This window comes from Vipera ursinii, assembly GCF_947247035.1.
Source record: "Vipera ursinii genome assembly, chromosome: 3".
NCBI lineage: Eukaryota > Metazoa > Chordata > Lepidosauria > Squamata > Viperidae > Vipera > Vipera ursinii.
In genome coordinates, this window is record NC_139516.1 from 35,476,942 (window position 1) to 35,497,708 (window position 20,767).

At 37.6% G+C, this 20,767-nt stretch overlaps 1 protein-coding gene across 9 annotated transcripts in view; it reads right to left on the reverse strand.

Moving 5' to 3' along the window:
- Positions 1-10,964: 10,964 nt before the first annotated feature.
- PPP1R12B (protein phosphatase 1 regulatory subunit 12B) overlaps positions 10,965-20,767 on the reverse strand; it is a 118,121-nt gene continuing 108,318 nt past the window's right edge. For all 9 annotated transcript variants that reach the window (XM_083361082.1, XM_083361080.1, XM_083361079.1 and 6 more), the window contains one exon: positions 10,965-16,123. In XM_083361082.1, coding sequence (XP_083217208.1) covers positions 16,037-16,123 — 87 coding nt within the window. In that variant the 3' untranslated portion in view covers positions 10,965-16,036. The remainder of the gene's footprint in view (positions 16,124-20,767) is intronic.

Sequence of the window (20,767 nt, forward strand, 5' to 3'; positions counted from 1 at the left end):
AATAACCTTGGGAAGCTGAGGCATTGTAAGTTGGAAGTCATTGTTTGTCGCCTAACATGACATAACATGACATGACATAACAAGATGGAGAAAACTAACCAATTGTGGGATCATAAATCTTGTTGAAGCCCATCATCGCTCCATGTGATGTATGCACTCAATCTACAAACGTAGTCCAAGCCTATTCACATCTGTTGTAAGGTCATTCTCTCGTGGGGTTTATCTTGACGTCCACTAAGAGTGGAACAAACATGCCCCATTAACCATTTTCAACACCATGTCCTCTCTGTCTCATCCTAAATCACAGCTGAGGCACCTTAAAGTTGCCTTGTTTCAGTTTTAAACTAGCATTTTCCCTCTTCTCCAGAGACCCTTTTTTGCCTTGAACCTAACTCAGGGGTAGGCAACCTTGGCTCTTTTATGACTCATGGACTTCAACTCCCAGAATTCCTGAGCTAGTGGAAGAGACTCGAGTGCTAAAATCCACGGGTTAGGGGGTGCAAATTACTTGCCTTGCCCCGGGTGCTGACAACCCATGCTACGCCACTGTCAGGAAGGTCCATCTAGTGGCTAGTAGAGTGCAATAAGTATCTTAAGAAAGCTTAATTTAGAGCTTAATTTAAAGAAAAAGTACTATCAGTTGGGAATTCCCCCTTGTCTCCCCCTCACCCCCCCACCAGTCACATTTAATTAAGGGAGCAAAGCCAGAAATTAATGGGAAAGTGAATCCATTCCAATCAAGAGACCAAAGATACATCAAAAGCAACTGGGCCTTCTCTTGTCTGGCTGCCAAAACATTCATGATTTCTTTGCTAATCCCAGAAAGTCAAGCCATATTATCTTTGTTACCAAGTGCTTGCACTGATTTCTGACACACACACCCCCGCCCACCGCCTCTGTTTTTAATGTAATGCCAGATACAGATACCTTTTCAGACTGATGGTAGTGGAAAGAGGTTAAATGGGGGCTAGGAACTAAGATTTTGAAATAAAAGCTTCTTTTTAGAGTTTAATATAGAATTAGGAGTTAATGAAAAGAGGGTGAAACATCAGAACCATGAGTCTGGTAAAGTTTGAGAGAGTAGCTATTCTATCAGTGACCACTGAATTGCTTTCGTCTGGGATATCCCCGGGGATTAACTGATTGGGGTTGATAGAAGTAAAAGAATGATTTCCAGTTATGAGGCTGAGTGAGCAGAGCTGAGACTTGTGTCCGACTGGTGGCTGTGTAAGTATAGATACAATAGGAACAGATTTTTGAATCAGACAGTTTTAAGAGGAGAGAGAAAGAAGAAATCTAAGGTTCCAGTGTATTCAGCAGTTTTTTTTTTCCTGGCTGTACCTATTTGTCTTGCATCTGGTCCTAAGTTCTAGCTTTAACCATCTGCCAGCATTGCCTTCAAGGGTATTAGTTGCTTTGTCTTTGTGCGAGTTGTGTTCCCTGTAAGGGATCAGGGCCTAACAAAAAGCAGGTTGCTAATACACAAAGCATTCCATTCTGGTTCTGAGTAGTGCTATATATTCAAAGAATAGTTTGCTTCTCACCTCCTTTTAAGTTAAGATAGAAAAAAAGAAACCTTCCAAGTGAGGTCATCTTTATAATTGCTGCATCATCTAGACCAGCATTTCCCAACCTTAGGAACTTGAAGATGCGTGGACTTCAACTCCCAGAATTCCCCAGCCAGCATAGCTGGCTGGGGAATTCTGGAAGTTGAAGTCCACGCATCTTCAAGTTCCTAAGGTTGGGAAACGCTGATCTAGACTGCGAATAAGGACCAAAGTAATCAAAGGACTGCTTGTTCTACTTGTAACTAAAATGTAAACAAATCAAACCATGAACCCCTGTCTGAAGGTGAAGCCAGAAGGATTTTTGAGCTTCCTGTGTGAGACCTCCAAGGATAAGAATTAATGCAAATGATAGACAGGTCGATACAGATGAAAATTGCACAATTTGAGTTAAGACAGTTGATTCTCGTTCTTAAAGCATTTCATTCAATTCGTTGTAAGCATTCTTCTTTTTTTTCTACCTATTTTAACCTGATTAACTCAATGTACAATTAGTGAGGAGGGAGAAACATTACTATCTGCTTAAATGCTTCAAAAGAAACTGCCTTGGCATATCCAAGCAAAGAGAGAAGACAGTTGAAAGCTTTCTGTATGCGCTCCCCAAATCCCCTTCCTTGTTTAATTATATCTAAATAGCTATAATTTTACCTTGCTTCAATGTGAGCTATCACACTTGGAACTTTGACCCTAACTGCACATAGGGACTATTGAAATTGTTCATCACTGGCTCTGAAGAAGTGTATGTAATTGTTTACATGCTTATTGAGAAAAATTAGACTTAATTGAACTTTTCTGTGGACATAAGTTTGATGCAAGCTTGCTCTACAAAGAAAAGGGGTAAGTGAAATGTGTGCCCAATTCCTCTATTGTGCCTCTTAGCTTTAAATACTGCCAGCTGGCAACAATATAAGATTTCAAGCATCATTAATGCATCCTGGTGGAGCTCTGAAATCAGATATGAGTTTTGGTTTAGACTGCATCTTCACTGATCTTGAGAGCAGAACTGCTCTAAGGTGAGAATGTTCTGAGAAAAGGATGAATCTCTTTCCACTAAAAGCAAAAGTTTGACAAGTAAGGTACCTTTCCTGGTGGGATTATAAACTATTGAGGGGATTGTTACCATATCATGTCTAAGGTTAGCTGGAAGAAGGAATGGAATTTTGCTGATCATATTCTTGTTGGGTCTTCTGCTTTTCAGGGTAAGCAGAATTGAAATTAGGCATCATCTCTTTAAAACTGTTACGTATGAGACAGAGGGATGGAAGCAGTTCCCCTTAGAGTTGCCTATAGTTTGGATAGGGTCTGACAAATTCTTATTTTTGCTGTAATCAATTCAAACAGTGATTGTCAAAGTTGGCAACTTGAAGATGCACGGACTTCCACTCAAATTCTGGCAGTGGAAGTCCACACATGTTCAAGTTGCCAAGTTTAAGAAATACTGAATTAAAATATTGTCTCCAGAGACAATAGTTCTTTTGTCTTTCCTTTTTATCACCAGTGGGGACTGCAGAATCCTTTCCACAGCTACAGAATGTGGGATCAGTTCTGGTTTTGCACTCTCCATTGTTTGAGAGTAATGTTTGCTCTGAGTTGCAAAAACATCCTCATCATTCTGTCATTAATTCATTTCTTAGCTTCTTTTCAAGAGGTCATTATTTAAAGGCAGACACGTTAATAGGAAACATGCACCATTTAAATGTATTGATTTGTACCTCTGATCTGACCTGAAATGAACACTTTTTAGAGAGCCCTCAAACTTCATATTCCTTTCTGGCTTGATTGTTTGTACTTATACTGTAAGTTGTATCCATTATAACTCACTCCTTCATTCATACTACAAAACAGATGCCTACCTGAACTGCTTAACTGCATTGGTGCTTATAACCCAGGATAGTGCTTCTACTCACATTGTTACTTCACATTTGAAGAATATTTCTGCCAGAAGAAAGACAAAAAAATGTGCTGAAAGCAAAGGCTCTGATAGTCTTGGCTTGTTAATAATATATTGGATGCACATAGCAATTCATGTTAAAAGGTATATATCGTCAGTTTGATTGACTTGAACAGTGGAAAGAAGATGTCACTGAGGTGCAAGAAGGCTGCTGTATTCTCACTAGCTTAGAATAAACAGTTGAGTATCTTCATTTTTAATAGTTCATATGGCAAAATGGCTACTTCATCATGCAAACCTGCTTTGGTTCCTTCTGCTAATCACCCAGGCCATCCTATCTGAAAGCAGGGAACTGGAAATATTAGTACTAATAAATCAAAACATACCCTTTTATTGAATACAGCTTCTATTTTTATGGTTTAAAATGGTTTAACAGTCAGTGTAATATATTTTGTTGAGTTTCTTTTCTGCATAAAAGGGTTGAGAAAATGAATCAATTAAGCCATCTAAGCCTCATTCAAACCCCATCATTTGTGTGTACTTATGTATAAAATGATTATAGAGATCTAATATTAACATAAATACAACCTTCTTATAAATGATGCATGACAACAAACACAGTATTTAAGTAAAAGCATGCAAAAGCAAAACTCGTACAATATGTGGATTATCATTCATTTTCTAGAAATACAGCCAGGCTACAGACTTATTTTTAAAATGTGGTGTGAATGAATTTATTTTACCTAATGCAATAGAGGGTGATTGTAAAAAAATCAGAGAATGGTCGTAACAACATACATTTATTTTCAATAAAAAGTAATAATTTTTTAAAAGAAAAAAAAGCAACAAAGCATGCTTGGTCCATTAAAATATATACTCGGTGAAAGCAGGGAGGGGTTGGGATAAGATATAACACCAACAAGATGGCAGTAAGTTTCATCGGTGTCTTGTATAATATTTGCAAAACTGGTGGCATTTTTACTATGTTCAGATAGCCGCAACACTGCAGCTTCAATGTTCTGTGTGGTGTTGAAACCTCTACTGTTGAAGCAAATTTAGAAGCCATATTAGATCACGGGCTGCCAGGATCCTGAAACAGGGATTGGCTAACAGGTGATCCTTGCTTTCTCTGCTTCCCTGTCCCTGCTTTCTTTGTCTGTCTTGCTGTCCAACTGTTATGTTATCCACTTGGGTCACTGATGAGTGATAAGGCTGGCTTGAGGCTGAGGCCCTGCCTGGGGTCTGACCTTGTTAGGCTATGAATGGCATTGGTCTGAAGCCTTTTCTTAGCCTGTGTATAGGGGCTCTGGTGGCAGACTTGGGAAATGGAACATCTGGCAGGTTTATCAGTACTCGTAACCTATTTGGCTGTTCCTCTTGGCAAGATTAGGATATCAGTGGCTGTATCTGAGACGCTGACCATCATTTGAATTTCTCATGGTGTTACTCTGGCATGTTGGGGGAAATTTAAATGCTGGGCAGTTTTCCAGAATAGAGAAGCAGTAACTGACACTGGAGCTCTTTCCTTTTTGCTTGAAAAAAAAAATAGAGCTATTTGGCATATACTAGCAGTTTGATCATTTCTGTCACTTTATGCCTGGCAACAGAGTATAAAACATATGCTTTCAAAATTATTTGGAAGAAATGCTTCAGCTCTCACGACTGCTGCAACTGTCTTACTAAGTAGCCATCTCTTTTTCAAGACTTAGTTGGAATACTGAGAAAAAGATACTACTGCTTTTAAAGTGAACTGTAAGTAAATTTTTAAAGCTTGCACAGCTTTACTGCCTAAAATAGTGGCTGCCTTTTTCAGTAAGAATTCTTAGTGGTTAAGAGACCCACAACTGATGCAACCATGTTTTGTGTACTTGGACATTACACTTTGGTGCAAATGATTGTGTTGCACAGCTTCAAACTGAGGAAAGATTGGTGAGCATATCAAGATTTATGTTATGAAGGTAGCACGTTTTAGCTAGAATTTTCAGAATGCTATCTAGCATAATTTAACTAAAATCACTTCTGTGCTTAAGGAATGTATGGCAAAGAGGCCTTTACTTCCTGTAATTTTACAACTGGTTGTTTATGGATAAGAGGACCAGGACTCAATCCTGAGAGAAACAGGCTAGTGTTTAAAATGGTGCAGTATTAATAAAGTATCTGAAAGATCGTCAAGGCAGTTTTGATTAAGACAGTGTACTTGGTCATCAGGGACTGCTAAACTACTACTCTTATGCTACTTGAACTATAGAAATCTAAGCAGTGATGCAGTGCAGAAGTGTTGCAAATGGCCCAGGAAGAAAAATACAGTGCTAACTGGGATTTTCCCCACCTGCTTCAAAGTGCCAGGTGCCTTTGTGCCTTTAGCACTATATTTATGAACAAAGATCAGCATATCATTATTTGACCACCTAATAGCACTTGAGGCTGCTATTAAAGGCATAACTGCAAAGGGAGATGATGGCACCCCAATCTCCAAATTAGAGCAGCTGTATGAAGAGATGGTCCTGATGACCCACTTACAGGCTAGGTTACAAAAGGCTTCAGACTTCTGATACTCAGGTGTAGGGTGGGACCGCAGCTCCTTCCCATTCCAGCCATATTTCCTCTTTGTGATGTAGAAGCTTCCCAAACTGATTAAATTTACTGGAGTTTTCATCTTCAGTTATCTTCCCTACTTCAGGTGCAACATGAATTCAACTCCCCTAAGCCTGCAGGAAGCTGCTTTTAATGCTCCCTACCCTATCCTCATGTGGACTGTTTCTGTCTTTATTGTCAACCTGTTATTTTGTAATGATATGTGTCTCCTTATTAAAGAAATTAGCTGAAATATCTAGATGTTCTTTGTGTTTATTTACAAAGTAGACACACACAAACTTGTTGGATCTTAGAATTAAGAATAACTAAGAATTAAGAATCAATTAAGAATTAAGGGACGTGGTGGCTCAATGGGTTAGGATGCTGAGCTTGTCGATCAGAAGGTCGGCAGTTTGGCGGGTCAAATCCTGAGTGCCGTGTAGCAGAGTGAGCGCCTGTTACTCATCCCAACTTCTGCCAACCTACCAGTTCGAAAGCACGTAAAAATGCAAGTAGAAAAATAGGGAACACTACGGTGGGAAGGTAACAGCGTTCCGTGCGCCTTTGGTGTCTAGTCATGCCAGCCACATGACCACGTAGACGTCCTCGGACAAGCGCTGGCTCTTCGGCTTTGAAATGGAGATGAGCACCGGCCCCTGGAGTCGGAAACGACTAGCACGCATGTGCAGGGGAACCTTACCTTTACCTTTACTTAAGAATTAAGAATAAATAGACCAAGAAATTGATTGTGACAAGGATTATAGACAATTTTGGTAACTGCATGATGATTTTGTCTCATTGTACAACTTTTAAAAATTGCTATTCCTGTAAGACAAAGAAACCGAAGCTTTTTGGATGAGAACTGAAATGTCTTCAAAGAAAAACAAGAAAGTCCAGTTGCCTCGTGAAAAAGCACTTTGGGGACTGGAGTTCAGGGTCCAAATACAACATAGTTAGGGAAACACCAGATTAATATAATCTCAATCATACAGTATAAACAATCTTTCTAAGGCCACCAGCATTTCTATACAATCCTTTCCTTCATTTCTACATAGCTTGCCTTTTATATTTCCAAAGAGCTTGGTTTAAAATCAATCACTAGCAAACCAGCCAAATGTGCAGTTAAAGGTGCTTGGAAAATATATTTCTGACATAGGCGCAATCATGCATTGACATAAATGAGAAATCCAAATTAATAAGGTCTTACTTCAAATCCTATTTCAGTTTAGATAAAATGTACCTCAGATCTCTAAGTGCAACTGATGGATCAAACTACAAACCTGAAAGATTGCAGCAAAGTGTTATTAAAATAATATGCATAGAAATACACTTTGAATAGTTTAGATAATACTGTTGCTTCCAGGGGTAGGCAACCTTGGCTCTTTTATGACTCTTGGACTTCAACTCCCAGAATTGGCTGAGGAATTCTGGGAGTTGAAGTCCACAAGTCATAAAAGAGCCAAGGTTGCGTACCCCTTTAGATCCAAGCTTTGGACATCTGCAAACAGGCATGTCTTTGAGATTCTTGGAAGAAGAACCCAGAAGAGGATCAGATTGGGTGGCACACACACACCGCTATAAAAATGAATTCTTCAAAGTAGGATACTTTTGCACTTGTATGTGAAACGTAGGCACATTGCTGCAAATCTTCACTGGCCTCAGCAGTGAAGCAGACCTTCCTTGCTAAACTGCAAATTTTCTCCCCAATTACTGTACCATCAGGTTTGCCTTCCTTAGAGTCTCACTTTATTTTTGAGGTCATTAAGGCAGAAACTGGATCATTTCTAAGTTACAAGAAGGGAGGAGGTGAGTTTTCTTAGGAAGCTCCTGAAGAATAACCTTTTGAACCTGATTCAAAATAAAACACTTTTGTTAAGTCAAATACATGTGCACCCATTTAGACTCGTTTCCGGGTTGGCTCGCTGTTGCTACGATTGGACTTTGTCCTGGATCAGAAAGCCTTATGCACAAATATGCTTCCTTAAATTTTCCTCCTCCTTCATGCACAAAAGAGGCATTCCATTGACTGTGAATTAAAAAATTACTGGCCAACAGGTGGGGGCACTGGCATTTCAGAGTTCACATTTCTGATGAATTCCTGGTTTGGGGCTAACTATTATGTGGAGAAAATCTGAAAGATAAGAGCAGCTAATTACATATTTCTCACAAATCAACAGCAGAGGTCCTTCCAACCTGTGCTTTTCTATTCTGTAATCATAAATTCAATTGTGTACAAGAAGTTACTTGTTTTCCAGATTATTCTGCTTATTGAAACTGGGCTTGATTATTCCCTCTGGTATAGGATTTAGGCATTAGGGTGATAGGTGGAACATTGTGGCTGTACCTGTAATTTTTCTAAAACCTTCCAATAAAAAACTGTCATGTTCTTCCTGTTGTCTAAAAAGAATAAACATGGGTAATTCCTACTGTTGAATCTTTCTCCAAAATGCTGACAAACTAAACTGCAACAAATGCAGGTTATGCTTCAAATTTTGCACAAACAAGCACCCCAAAGCCAAAACCTTTTTGTAGTGTATATGAATGATTAACTAACTATTTGGGGAAAAAGCACAGTATTAAACACCTTATTGAGCAATGTATCCCCATGACAATTCCATTGTGTGTGGGGTTTTTTCAACTTTTAGATTGCATAATTTTTATTTCACTTGTAACAAAGCAGCCATCCATTGACTTCTGAGATGATGATGATAATAATAATAATAATAATAATAATAATAATAATAATAATAATAATAATAATAATTAGTAGTAGTAGTAGTAGTTAGTAGTAGTTGGAAGGGACCTTGGAGGTCTAACCCCCTGCTCAGGCAGGAAACCCTATACCATTTCAGACAAATGGCTGGCCAGTCTCTTCTTAAAAACTTCCAGTGTTGGAGCATTCACCACTTCTGGAGGCAGGTTGTTCCACTGGTTAGTTGTTCTGTCAGGAAGTTTTTCCTTAGTTCTAGGTTGCTTCTCTCCTTGACTAGTTTCCATCCGTTGCTTCTTGTCCTGCCTTCAGGTGCTTTGGAGAATAGCTTGACTCCCTCTTCTTTGTGGTAGCCCCTGAGATATTTGTGTAACTTGGAAACAGCAAGAGTAAACATACTTAATTTTCTCTTCTGGAACAGGGCCAATAACCAATTTATCACTGATGTGTTTTATGGAGATGCTTTAGAATATCCTGCTTGGTATTGATGGAAATGCTCTGTGGTCAAACTAGAAAAGTGGGGAATACAACTTGCAATACATGGGTACCTCAGTTGCCTTAGTTATCTGCCAGCCTATTACATGCTATATACCAGGGGTCTTCAAACTTGGCCCTTTTATGACTTGTGGACTTCAACTCCCAGAATTCCTCAGCCAGCAAAGCTGGCTGAGGAATTCTGGGAGTTGAAGTCCACAAGTCATAAAAGGGCCAAGTTTGAAGACCCCTGCTATATACAGTAGTCCTGTCAGCTACTGCAACACACTTAATGATTTCTCCAAAATATCCCAACCTTTTGATATTACATGTGAATATCTTCTGTAAAAAACAAACACAATTTCTTAGCACAAGATTGCTGTCATAGGTGAGATGCATAGGTGAGATGCAGCCATGACAATCGCTTTTACATGTAGGAGTTTTGCCGTGTGTGATGGCAGTTCATAGAACAGTGTTTCTGTCTCTGATCAGGTTGGGATGCAATGGCACACAAAGACACCAAAGTCACCTGGTTTTCCTTGCCTCCTATCCTGCAGAAAATAGTTCCTTCCTCTGCTAACCAACCACTCTTTATAGAATTTTAAGCTGGTTTAATGCAACATACTCTTCATCTACTGTGTGAGTGGTTCAGCCTCTCCAGGAAGAAAAAATGCTTACCTATCTATGTAAATGAAGCAATGCAGCAGGGAGCAGGGCCACGTGTTCATGTCTACCAGGGTTCTGGTATTTATTTAAAAGTTAATCTACAGATTAGTGCCTCTTCCAAGTACACTAATTAGCACTCCCATTAACAATGACAGGGAAAGCCACTGGTAAATTAACAGAAAACAAACCCCATTCCCTTCTAGCACTGATGAGGTTACCTAGTTGGATCATCAGCAAGAAAACAACCAAGCTCAAAGAACACCAGGAACTCCATAGATTAGTGCCTCTATACCAGACATGTCAAACACAAGGCCTGGGGGCCTGATCCGGCCCGCGAAGTGGTTTCATGCGGCCCGCAAAGCCATCTTGGAAACAGTGAGGGAACGGCCCCCACTGCCTTGGCCCTGGCCCAGAGACCCTCCTCCTGCCAGAGACCCTCAGATCTGTCCCACTCCTGCCCAGGCCCCCATAGGCACCCTTGATGTGAACCATGTAGAGCTGGCCACGCCCACCCAGTAAGCCATATGCACTCTGGCCACGCCCACCCAGTAGGCCATGCCCACCCTGGCCATACCCACCCGGTCCCCTGAGGGCAACCGCAATGCTGATGCAGCCCTCAATGAAATTGAGTTTGACACCCCTGCTCTATACTGAGACTGAAACTCCATATTTGCATATTGAACCAAGTTGCAGGCAGATAGCTCTATTTATCATTTGTCACTTTGGGGAAAAATGGGCAGACAGATCCTATTTCAGAAAGTCATCTTAAACAGCAAGGCAAAATGTTCATATGGCTACTTCATCACAATGTGAAATCCTTAACTTCCTCATATCAGAATTCCTAGTCTGACTTGATTCACCACATCGTTCAGACAAATTCTCAATAGCGCTGCTTCATTTTTACATCTGATTATGCTTAGCACTATAATCTTGGGCATTATTTCTTAAGAGTCAAGCAAATGCAGTACTAATATATGAAGTGGTGAGGAAACTTGAATCAAAAGAGAAATTGTTTTCATCATTAAGGAAATAAGTCTCACTGCAGGAAAACATACGCTTTCATTAGTTAAGACATTTGGACAGTTATTAAAGCATTTGTTTTATTCATTTATAAATACTATTGTGTTTACAAGCATTATAGATGTGAATATTATTCTCAAACTTTCAAACATATAATACTTAGAATACTATGTAACAATCAGGAAAACAAAAACATTCATCTCAAAATTTGGAAGGCCACTCAAAATAAGTTGCATAAAAATACATTCTCTTCCTTCACGCACAAGCCACTCTTTTCTCCAATTAGTTATGTACAAAGAATTGTAAAATGTTTTTTAAAAACAGATAACACTTAGAATATTTGCATGTGGGAAGTTAATGAGCCAACAGTAGGATGCTGTTCTTTTTTCAGAAATAGCTTTTACAGTAAGAGATTTTGACTTTCCTCAATATTATATCCTAAACAGGAGTGGAAAGATACACATTTTAACATAATTTGGACCCTTCTGTTGGCTCAAGAACATACAGAGTTATATCCACCCAGAGTTCAACTTTCCCCATGAAATAAAGGAATCTTGGGGAGTGGATGAAATCATCAGTAAGTTGCTAAAGAGTAATCTTGGTAAAAAAGCAAAAACAAAAGCTAACTCTTCTTGGAACATGCTGCCTTTAGTAGAATCACACAAAAATATTTCAAACACAGAATAAATGTGATCGAAACACACCATTCAAAGAAAAAGTCTTGGGAAACTGAAGGCTTGAAACAAAGATATTATAGTTGCCTTTGAGAAGCAGACTTTCTGCTTCCCATATTTAATATCCTGAAGTCAAACGCTTTCCTCTCATGTTAGCTAACATGGCAGCAGGCTGAGTGGAGCTGGAAGGTCAAAGTCAGGAAAACAAAGCCTATTGTACCAAAGCTGAAGGACTTCATAAAAATGCATATATGTAAGTGGACAAGGACAATTCTTTGTGAAGGAACATTCAATTTGCGAAAAATCCTGTCAAAATAAGTTCATTTTTAGGTTCTGGTAAGCACTAAAATAATTGAAAAGTATGTGTTGAGAGACATCTGCATATACACTGTAGAAGTCCTATTGGTGTACACTGGGGCCTCTTCTTCAAACTCTCCACAATTTTGGGAAACGATTTGGTTACTTTTCACATCCTGGTAATTTGAAAGAAGAACTTGATGACCCAATGGCTCAGGTTTAAATGGGGGCAAAGGACTACATTCACAATAATAAAATATTTGTATGGGTTGGGTATTCATTAGATGTCCCAGAAGGGACACATACTTTTTTTTTACATTCATATTGTTCAGTTAGGGACAAATGTTAACTTTAGTCTAAAGCAGGAATGGGGGAAGTGAAGGCTTTTGAAATTACTGAACTACAGAATCCTCAACCATCATGTTCAATGGTGACGGATGCTGAGATTCCAGGACCATTTGAAGAGTCACAAGTATCTCATTTTTGTCCTAAGAAGTAACAAACCTTAATCTTTCATATATCAGTGATAGTCCATGGGTTGTGTTTAATCTATATTCAATGCTTTATCAGCAAACAGAAACATGTTTAGCCTTATACTTGAGTAATTCCATGGGAATAAGTGTTTTAAATGGTAATTATTAATATAAACATCCCTTAAGAAAAAAAAGAAAGTGATATGTCAATGACTTTAGATTAGTTTCCAATAGTAAAAATCAAATGCATATGCATTGGAAAATGATCGTTAGATTCATCTAATGCTCCCTGATCATCCAGATTTCACCCATGAATTGTTTCCATTAACAATAAAATAATATGGATAGAAACAAATAAATACTAAGTAAACTTTTCTTAAATACAAATGTACTCATATCTACTTGCTCTTGCACCTACAAAACCCTGTCTTCTGAAAGCTTTTCTCTCAACCTTTTATGTTCTATGAGTTTATCCATATTACTAGGAAGACAGCCTTCTTGTAACGTAAACCAATCTAACACTAAATGGCTATTAAGACTTTCTTCTCTATAGTTTCCTATACTTAGTTTTTTTAACATGTAATACCTCTAATTTCATATGAAACTTAATTTTTAGTAGCCAAATCCCACTGAACATTTCTTTCAGTTTGAAAGGAATAAAATTGTGTTTCTTCTTATGCTTCTTAAAGTACGTGCACAAGGATTTGGAAAAATTCATAGGGAAAAGCTTTCAGAACCAAGAACCAAAGAAGAACCATTCCATTCCCATTTAAAATAAAAACTTCTATTATCCACAAGCTTGAAAGCATTCATGTCACAGATTAGACTTTCAACCATTCTCCTCTATCATTTGCAGATTATGCAGATAACATGTTAGCTGACTGCACAATTAAAACAGAACATTCATCTGAATCTAAACTTAATTAGGTCAGAGCAATAACCAATGACAGGGAGTAATGTTTTTGTTCTTGATATCTTTTAAAAACAAGGAGTCCTGAATTCTTGAGAAAAGTTTACTTGATCATATAAAAAACTTAAAATAATTGATTTAAACATGAATAGACCTTTTGTCTATGCACACATTCAACCCCTCATTAAATCAGGGAGTTTCTTGGAAATATTTCCTGGTTTCAAATGAAAATTTTAGAATAAGCTATTAAACCATATACTAGTTCTTGGGTTGGTAGTTATAGTGTTTAATTCAAATGAAATAAATAACTTCCATTCAAGATTTTCCTTTTCACCATTTTTTGAGAGAAGGAACAAATCTCATTCATATTTCAGGTTTTGGAACTGGGCTAAGATTTTCTTTGCATCAGGATAAAAAATGGGTTCATTTTAACAGTTTGAAGGTGGTTTGAAATCCTTGAAAATATAAGAAAAAAAATATTTAGGCCTAAACCGTTAAGATGTTGTCATTCATCTTAATGACATCCATGGAATAATCAGTTTTTACCCCACTGCCTCCCCCAAATAAAAACATTTTTATGGTGACATAATGGCATATTGGATTGTTTCATGATTAATCAGCTCAGAAAATTCTAGGCAGAATTCAATTTGATCTAATTCCAACTCTTGACTAGATGGGGCACAATTCTTCATAGTATGCTTATTAATGTTTCTCCTTAGATTTTTGGATATTAAAACTGAGGTTGGTTTAAGTTACTATATTCCAGGTATAAAATAACAATAGTAGTATGCAGGAACTCTTACAGAATGATTCATTTTTCATTTTCATGACTGTTTACGATACAGCTTGACAGGACATACTAAAAAGATTTTTGTTCATATCCCTCTGCAATCCTCTATGGGACTGAAATAAGTTAGGCAGTAGAAAAGCAATATCATGAATAAAATTCATTGCAATGACAAAATGTGTTTAGCTTCCATATATAATTGTTAGACTTACTTTGAAACCTGGACAATATCCAAAGTTCCCAAAAAGGTGAACAGAGGAAACCAATAGGCTGCTGAGAGCCTCAGAGCTAAACCAGAAAGCTCTAAGTACAGTGAATGCACTGATCACTACATCCGACTTTGATACGTTTATACAACCAATATCTTAATTAGTCACCTCATAGGTGGCAACTCCTGGCACTTAACAGAATTCTGCCTTTCACTGTAGCTAATAAAAGCAAGAAGAACACATGAGTACACAGAACAAAAAGATGAAAGAGAAAAGGTCAGTCATCTCTTTGTTATAGTAGTCCACAATAGATTTAAAAAGTCACATTGTGTTGATTATTGAGCAATGATGGCAAAATGGTCTGAAGACTACTGCTCACTTGTATCTATGTTTAACTGCTTTTCTTACATCTCAAAGGCTCTGTTCTAATCAAGGTGAAAACGGACTAAAAAGTGTAGCTTCAAAATGAGATATCATGCTTTGGAATACAAAAGAAGAAAGAAAAGAAATGCAGTGGTCAGGATTTGGAAAAATATATTAAATGCTGCAAGTGAAATCTCAATGTTATAACCAGAGAAGCACAGTCTCTGAAGCCGCTAGTATTCTGAGAATATATAAAAGTTAATGTATTCATTTCCAGTATGACCAGAAACCAGGGTGTGAGTGCTACTGATCTTACTGTTGACATTAAAGACAAATGCATTTATGTTTACAACTGTGCAAATGAAACATTGCATTAAATTTCTCAAACATTAGTATAATTTTATCAAGGCTCTCCACCAAGACTGAGAGAGCATTTTGTACTGGACTAAGCACCTCTAACCACCAGCCTTTTTTTAATCTCTGAGAATACTTTCGTGTTTTCAGTTTTTCGCCTATTGAACATTATCTTAAATCCAATTTATTTGTACCGCAATGTTATTACTTCACTGGTAAATTAATTACTTTGCTTATAAAGATATGCTGATGGATTGTGAAGATACATCCTGCATATTTTATACAAGTGGAAATCCAACCTAAGCAATTTTTGCTGTTAAACGTCCTTCCACCAGAATTCTTGACAGAAAAAGGGACTGTAATGTGAGTTAAAGAATGTGGCAGTTATAAGGTGTAATCATCTATTAAATAGTCCTAAAGAAAACAACCATGAAACAAAAATAGTAGGAAGCATCTTGAGGAGGGTTGAAAAGAAGAAGAAACAATTATTGGGCCCCAATATTAAAGTATATTAAGTACTGAGAGATACGTAGAATATGTATTTCCAAGGCAAGACACCATTATGAGACTCCCAAAGAAATAAGCCATCCTGTTTTTCACAGATTGCAGACTCCCAAATTCCAGGAAGAAGAGTAATTCCATTTCACTCCCTATTCCTATTCCATGACAGTATCTTAAGACATGTTCGATTGACACTATAGTCACTTCTATATCACTTATTACAGTAGATACTTCTTTACATCAGATTAAGGTTGGATGCATACAGGGTTTACAGCAGATGGTTTAAGTAGTTGAGACAGTGCCAATCACTCTTTGTCCCTTTGAATAAATTACTCCAATACTGTAAAAATAATAAACTTGTGGTGAGGCATGCTTTTAGAAGAAAGGGGCGGGGTAAGCACTGTGCAAAATAAAAATGCCCAGCAAGTGCAAGGAGCTGTGTGTGTTGCCAACTGGTCCATGGCTAAATTGCCAGCAGTTCTTTCAATCGGAAAATCAGAAGTAGGTGGCAGGGTTGGCAGCTTGTGCACAGAAATCTCCTCTTTCTGCCCATCCTTTGTTCAATATGTTACTTTGAGAGTTTACTGATGACTCGGATGAGTGCTCCATTCTCATCTTTCAGTCGCTGATTGTCTGACTTCAGCTCTGTCAAAACCTGTTTCAAAGACAAGATAGAGCATCAAAACCTTTCTGAGCTGATTACCCCAGAACATTCCAGCCACTGGGGGGGGGGTAATCTAAACAGTAGTAAGCTCTATTCATGAAATGGCTCTTGCTTAGCATATGGCCAACTCTCCTTACTCAATGTAATAGTATTTTACCTTCCTAAAACAGATGAGGGAAATTATTCCAGATATATGCAGAACAGAAAATTATGTGTTGACCCACATGATTTCACTGGTCGATACAAAGCAACAAATGTTGCCTTGCTCTTAGCCATATCAAGGCATAAAATACCCCAAATCAGTCAAGTTATTTTGATGCATAAGACAGAAAATACTATAACCACCTCTCTTCAGACATATCTCTCTAAATAAGATAACTAATAAACCTCTACCCTTTTCATAACATCCAGTTTTCTTCTTAATAATAAACTTAACTAAATTTGGAAAAACAATAGTCTTCTTTCAATTCTGAAAGGAAACTGACTAACTTTAAACACTTTAAGCAAATATATATATATATATATCTCATTTTTGTGTGACAAATCAGTTATGGATCAAAGAGCCTGGTTTAGGTAGATCTTCTTTTACATATTATAGAGTACAAACATACAAGTAACAGTAATGATAAGTTGCTCAAAAACTAGATCTTATTATTTTAATTATTTTAATTCCTATTTCACATACCTGTAGGGAAGAAAATGATATGGACTTCTTTGTAGAAAATGTTTTTAGTAAACATTTGTCAGTGTTTTTTTTTTCTAGACTGAAAGTGGCTTTTACTTTTTTATGTGTTCCCCAAAATAAACTAATAAAAGGTACTTTAGGTTAAATTTTCTTCATTTTTGAAATGTAAAATGTTATTATAGTTGATTAACAATTTGGACTGTGAAAAAAGTGGTATTAATAAATTGTGCTTAAAAATGCCAAGTGATTCTTAGGCAAGGACACTCAAGAGTAATCTACTTTGGGCCAGAGATTTGGATTCTTAATAGTTTACAAAATAGGACGGCTTGTGCACATATTTAATGAATATGCCTCCACTCAGCTCCCAAGAATTCCTATAGATAGGCTTCTGTTGAAAGAAATGACAAAGTGCTTGGTAAGATGAGGAGTACTGAAACACCTTCAACAGCTGGTCCCCAAAGAAAGGGGATCATTTATCAGTGAGGTGGAGCCACAAACACAAATTTATTTGGGATCTCTTGCCAATAAGAATGCACAATTGGCCACTAATAACTCAATGTATCTCTATTTTCATTTGATAGGATAAAAAATGTGTACAAATTCTTAGGTCAATCATGTTGAAATTAAGCAATCCTTAAAATGGTTTACTCATAAAAAGGAGAGGCAATATTTTGATAAGGCATGATGAAGGAAAGGAATCTAAATTAATCAACAAATCAAACAAATAAAAAATATTTCTGAAAATGCATTTAATCCCTACTTTTCCCTTAAATCATCCCGGAATTCTTTTCTCTACAGGAGGTGACTGACTGACAAGGTAACAGAATCTACTCAATTTAAAGGAATCCAGAACTGGTGAGACTATTTTAATCAAGGCTGACTCCACAATAGTGGGTTAGAAAAATAACATATGATTTTGCTTATTTGTACACAAAGGTTTTTATCAAATCTGTGGTTCAACTCTGAGCTACACAATGTGATTTTAACACAGTACTATACATGCTATAGATGGGTATGACTGTGAAAGTGGAAGTGCAATAAAAATACTGTGGATCCTTTCATTTATATATTTTGAAGAAAGTTTAGCATGGACTGCCAAAAGAATAGTCAATCTGGGACCAGACAAAGACTGACCATTTGCTTAATTGAGCATGTGACGCAAATGGATGGGCTGGGAGGGGTAGTAGGAGGCTTTGCAAGGTTGACAAAAGTTTAAGAAAGGGAAGGCTACAGATAAAGTGAATGACTAGATTTTAAGAAATTTGAGAAAATTCTTGGAAGAGCTATCGGTTATTTTAGTTATGCAATTTATCTACTTTGGGCAGTAAACAGCTATCTATATCTATATCACACTGTACATACACACATACATACATATACTGTACATAAGTTTATGTACTGTACATATGTTTATGCATACACACCCACTATTTATTACCAATGGTCCCATAATGCTAAATATATTCTGGAAGAATCATTTCTTTACTAATTATAGAGGCCATGAAAGCAAGCTCATCCTAGTCCCACGGGATAGGCTGTTCCATAGGGGGAATCCCTCACAGAGAATTCTTGCCACCAGGCTTCCTCTCATCGTGCTTCCTAACAGATGGAGATCCTTGATAGGTGCTCTCTGGCCATATAAGGCTTTAAAAGCAGTGATGGATAAAACTATACAACTGTAGGTTATCAGCATGCTAATTTCAATTTCAGTCGGTGCATGGCATCTCCCAAGACCTTCATGAAAATACTAAACAGGAAAAGGGAAAGGCCTAAGGCCCTATAGTACTCATATAAGAGAATATTTGAGGTTTACTTTAATCCCCTTCCACAATTCCTGTACATGCAGTGGAACCACTGTAATCTGGCACCTCCAACTCTCAGAACTCCCATGCAATCCACATATGATACTGTGGTTAACAAACACTGAGAAATCGAGGAGACAAGATTGATTACACTCCTTCCTTTCAAGTCCTATGAGAGTCCCATGAAACAAAAATAGTAGGAAGCATCTTGAGAAGGGTTGAAAAGAAGAAGAAACAATTATTGGGCCCCAATATTAAAGTATATTAAGTACTGAGAGATACGTAGAATATGTATTTCCAAGGCAAGACACCATTATGAGACTCCCAAAGAAATAAGCCATCCTGTTTTTCACAGATTGCAGACTCCCAAATTCCAGGAAGAAGAGTAATTCCATTTCACTCCCTATTCCTATTCCATGACAGTATCTTAAGACATGTTCGATTGACACTATAGTCACTTCTATATCACTTATTACAGTAGATACTTCTTTACATCAGATTAAGGTTGGATGCACATAGGGTTTGCAGCAGATGGTTTAATTAGTTGAGACAGTGCCAATTACTCTTTGTCCACATATGATACTGTGGTTAACAAACACTGAGAAATCTAGGAGACAAGGTTGATTACACTCCTTCCATTCAAGTCCTATGAGAGTCCCATGTGGGACCAATATGATTTCCACATCATATCAAAGTCTGAATTCAAACTATCATGAATACAGACAAACTTTGGCCCTGGCACTTTTTCAACAACCTTTCCACAAAAGCAGAGTTTGAGGACAGGGTAAGTTATCCATTTCTGTTGGATTCAGGACTGACTTCTTGAAGAGTGGGAAAACTCACATCTCTGCTAGAGCTACTCTTCCCTCAAAGAAGCATTGATTACATTCTGAAACCAATTCACAGTCCTCCCCATGATGTTCATTAGTAAGGGTCCAATCCACATGTGGCAGAGCTTAGATCACAGAGACCTCTGCCCACTCTTAGATTGCAGAGAATTCTGTTCTTGGATATGCAAAGGGTCAAAGTTATTCCAGGTATCATCATATAAGGTATCACCTCTGTAGATTCTATACATCCAACTTCCATCTTGGAGTGAATACAGTTTCCAGCTACTGCTAGAGATAAGTCAAGATGAAGAGTGTTTGTCCATGACAGCATTAGGAGTTAAGCTTGACTTGATGGTATCTATACTTAATTAATTAAGGACAGATACAAGATGAATTTACAACAACAACAACTACGATTTTGATAAACATCAAGTACAATATTTTAAAATTGAAAACAGTAGAACTGAGACACAAGAATATGAAAGAAATGCTGCCTTTTCAAGATCAAGTCAATGATCTTCAGAATTTCCTTGGAACCACAAGAATTAGAAGTCATTATTTATTCACTGAACACATTTATATACTGTAGCTGCTCATCTAACTAAGGTATTCTGAGCAGTGAAGAGAAATAAAAACATCATCCAAAAGGTACAAATCCATTAAAGGAAAACTAGATCGAGGCCCTTAAAAACCTCACTATTGGCATATTAAATATGGCCATGGCTATGCTAGAGTTCCATTAACATCTTAAACTCAGTGTCTGGAGTAAAGGAAGTTTTCACGGCCTTCAGGGTCAATGCTGTCTATATCTCAGGGGAAACAGATCCACCGAGGATAGCAAAGCATGCTCAATTTCTTATCTGGTGAGATCAGTAAAAATCATTGGGATTCTACAAGTAATCTGGCATCATGCTATTCAGGGCTTTAAAGGTTACAACCAAAACTTTGAACTGCACTTGGAAGCCTACTAGGAATTAGTGTAGCTCATGTAGCCTTGTCAGTTGGGTGTACTATGACACCCAATACTGCATGTGCTAATGAATTCCACATCAATTGAAGCTTCTTGAATGCTCTTCAAGGGCAATCCAAATAGACTGTAATGTAGTAGTCTTGTGACACAACTGGTCCACAAGATATACTTATGAGAATACTCTCCTGACTACTGCTGCCAGCTGCTCCTTGAACAGGACCTGACTGATCTAGAGTCTTAACTGCATTATTAACTATCTTCTCTGGCATAGAGGTTAATGAGAAGAGGTTAATGTGAAAGATGTAGTTCTACTGTATTACAGCATTATTGAAATGTCACTTTCTAGAT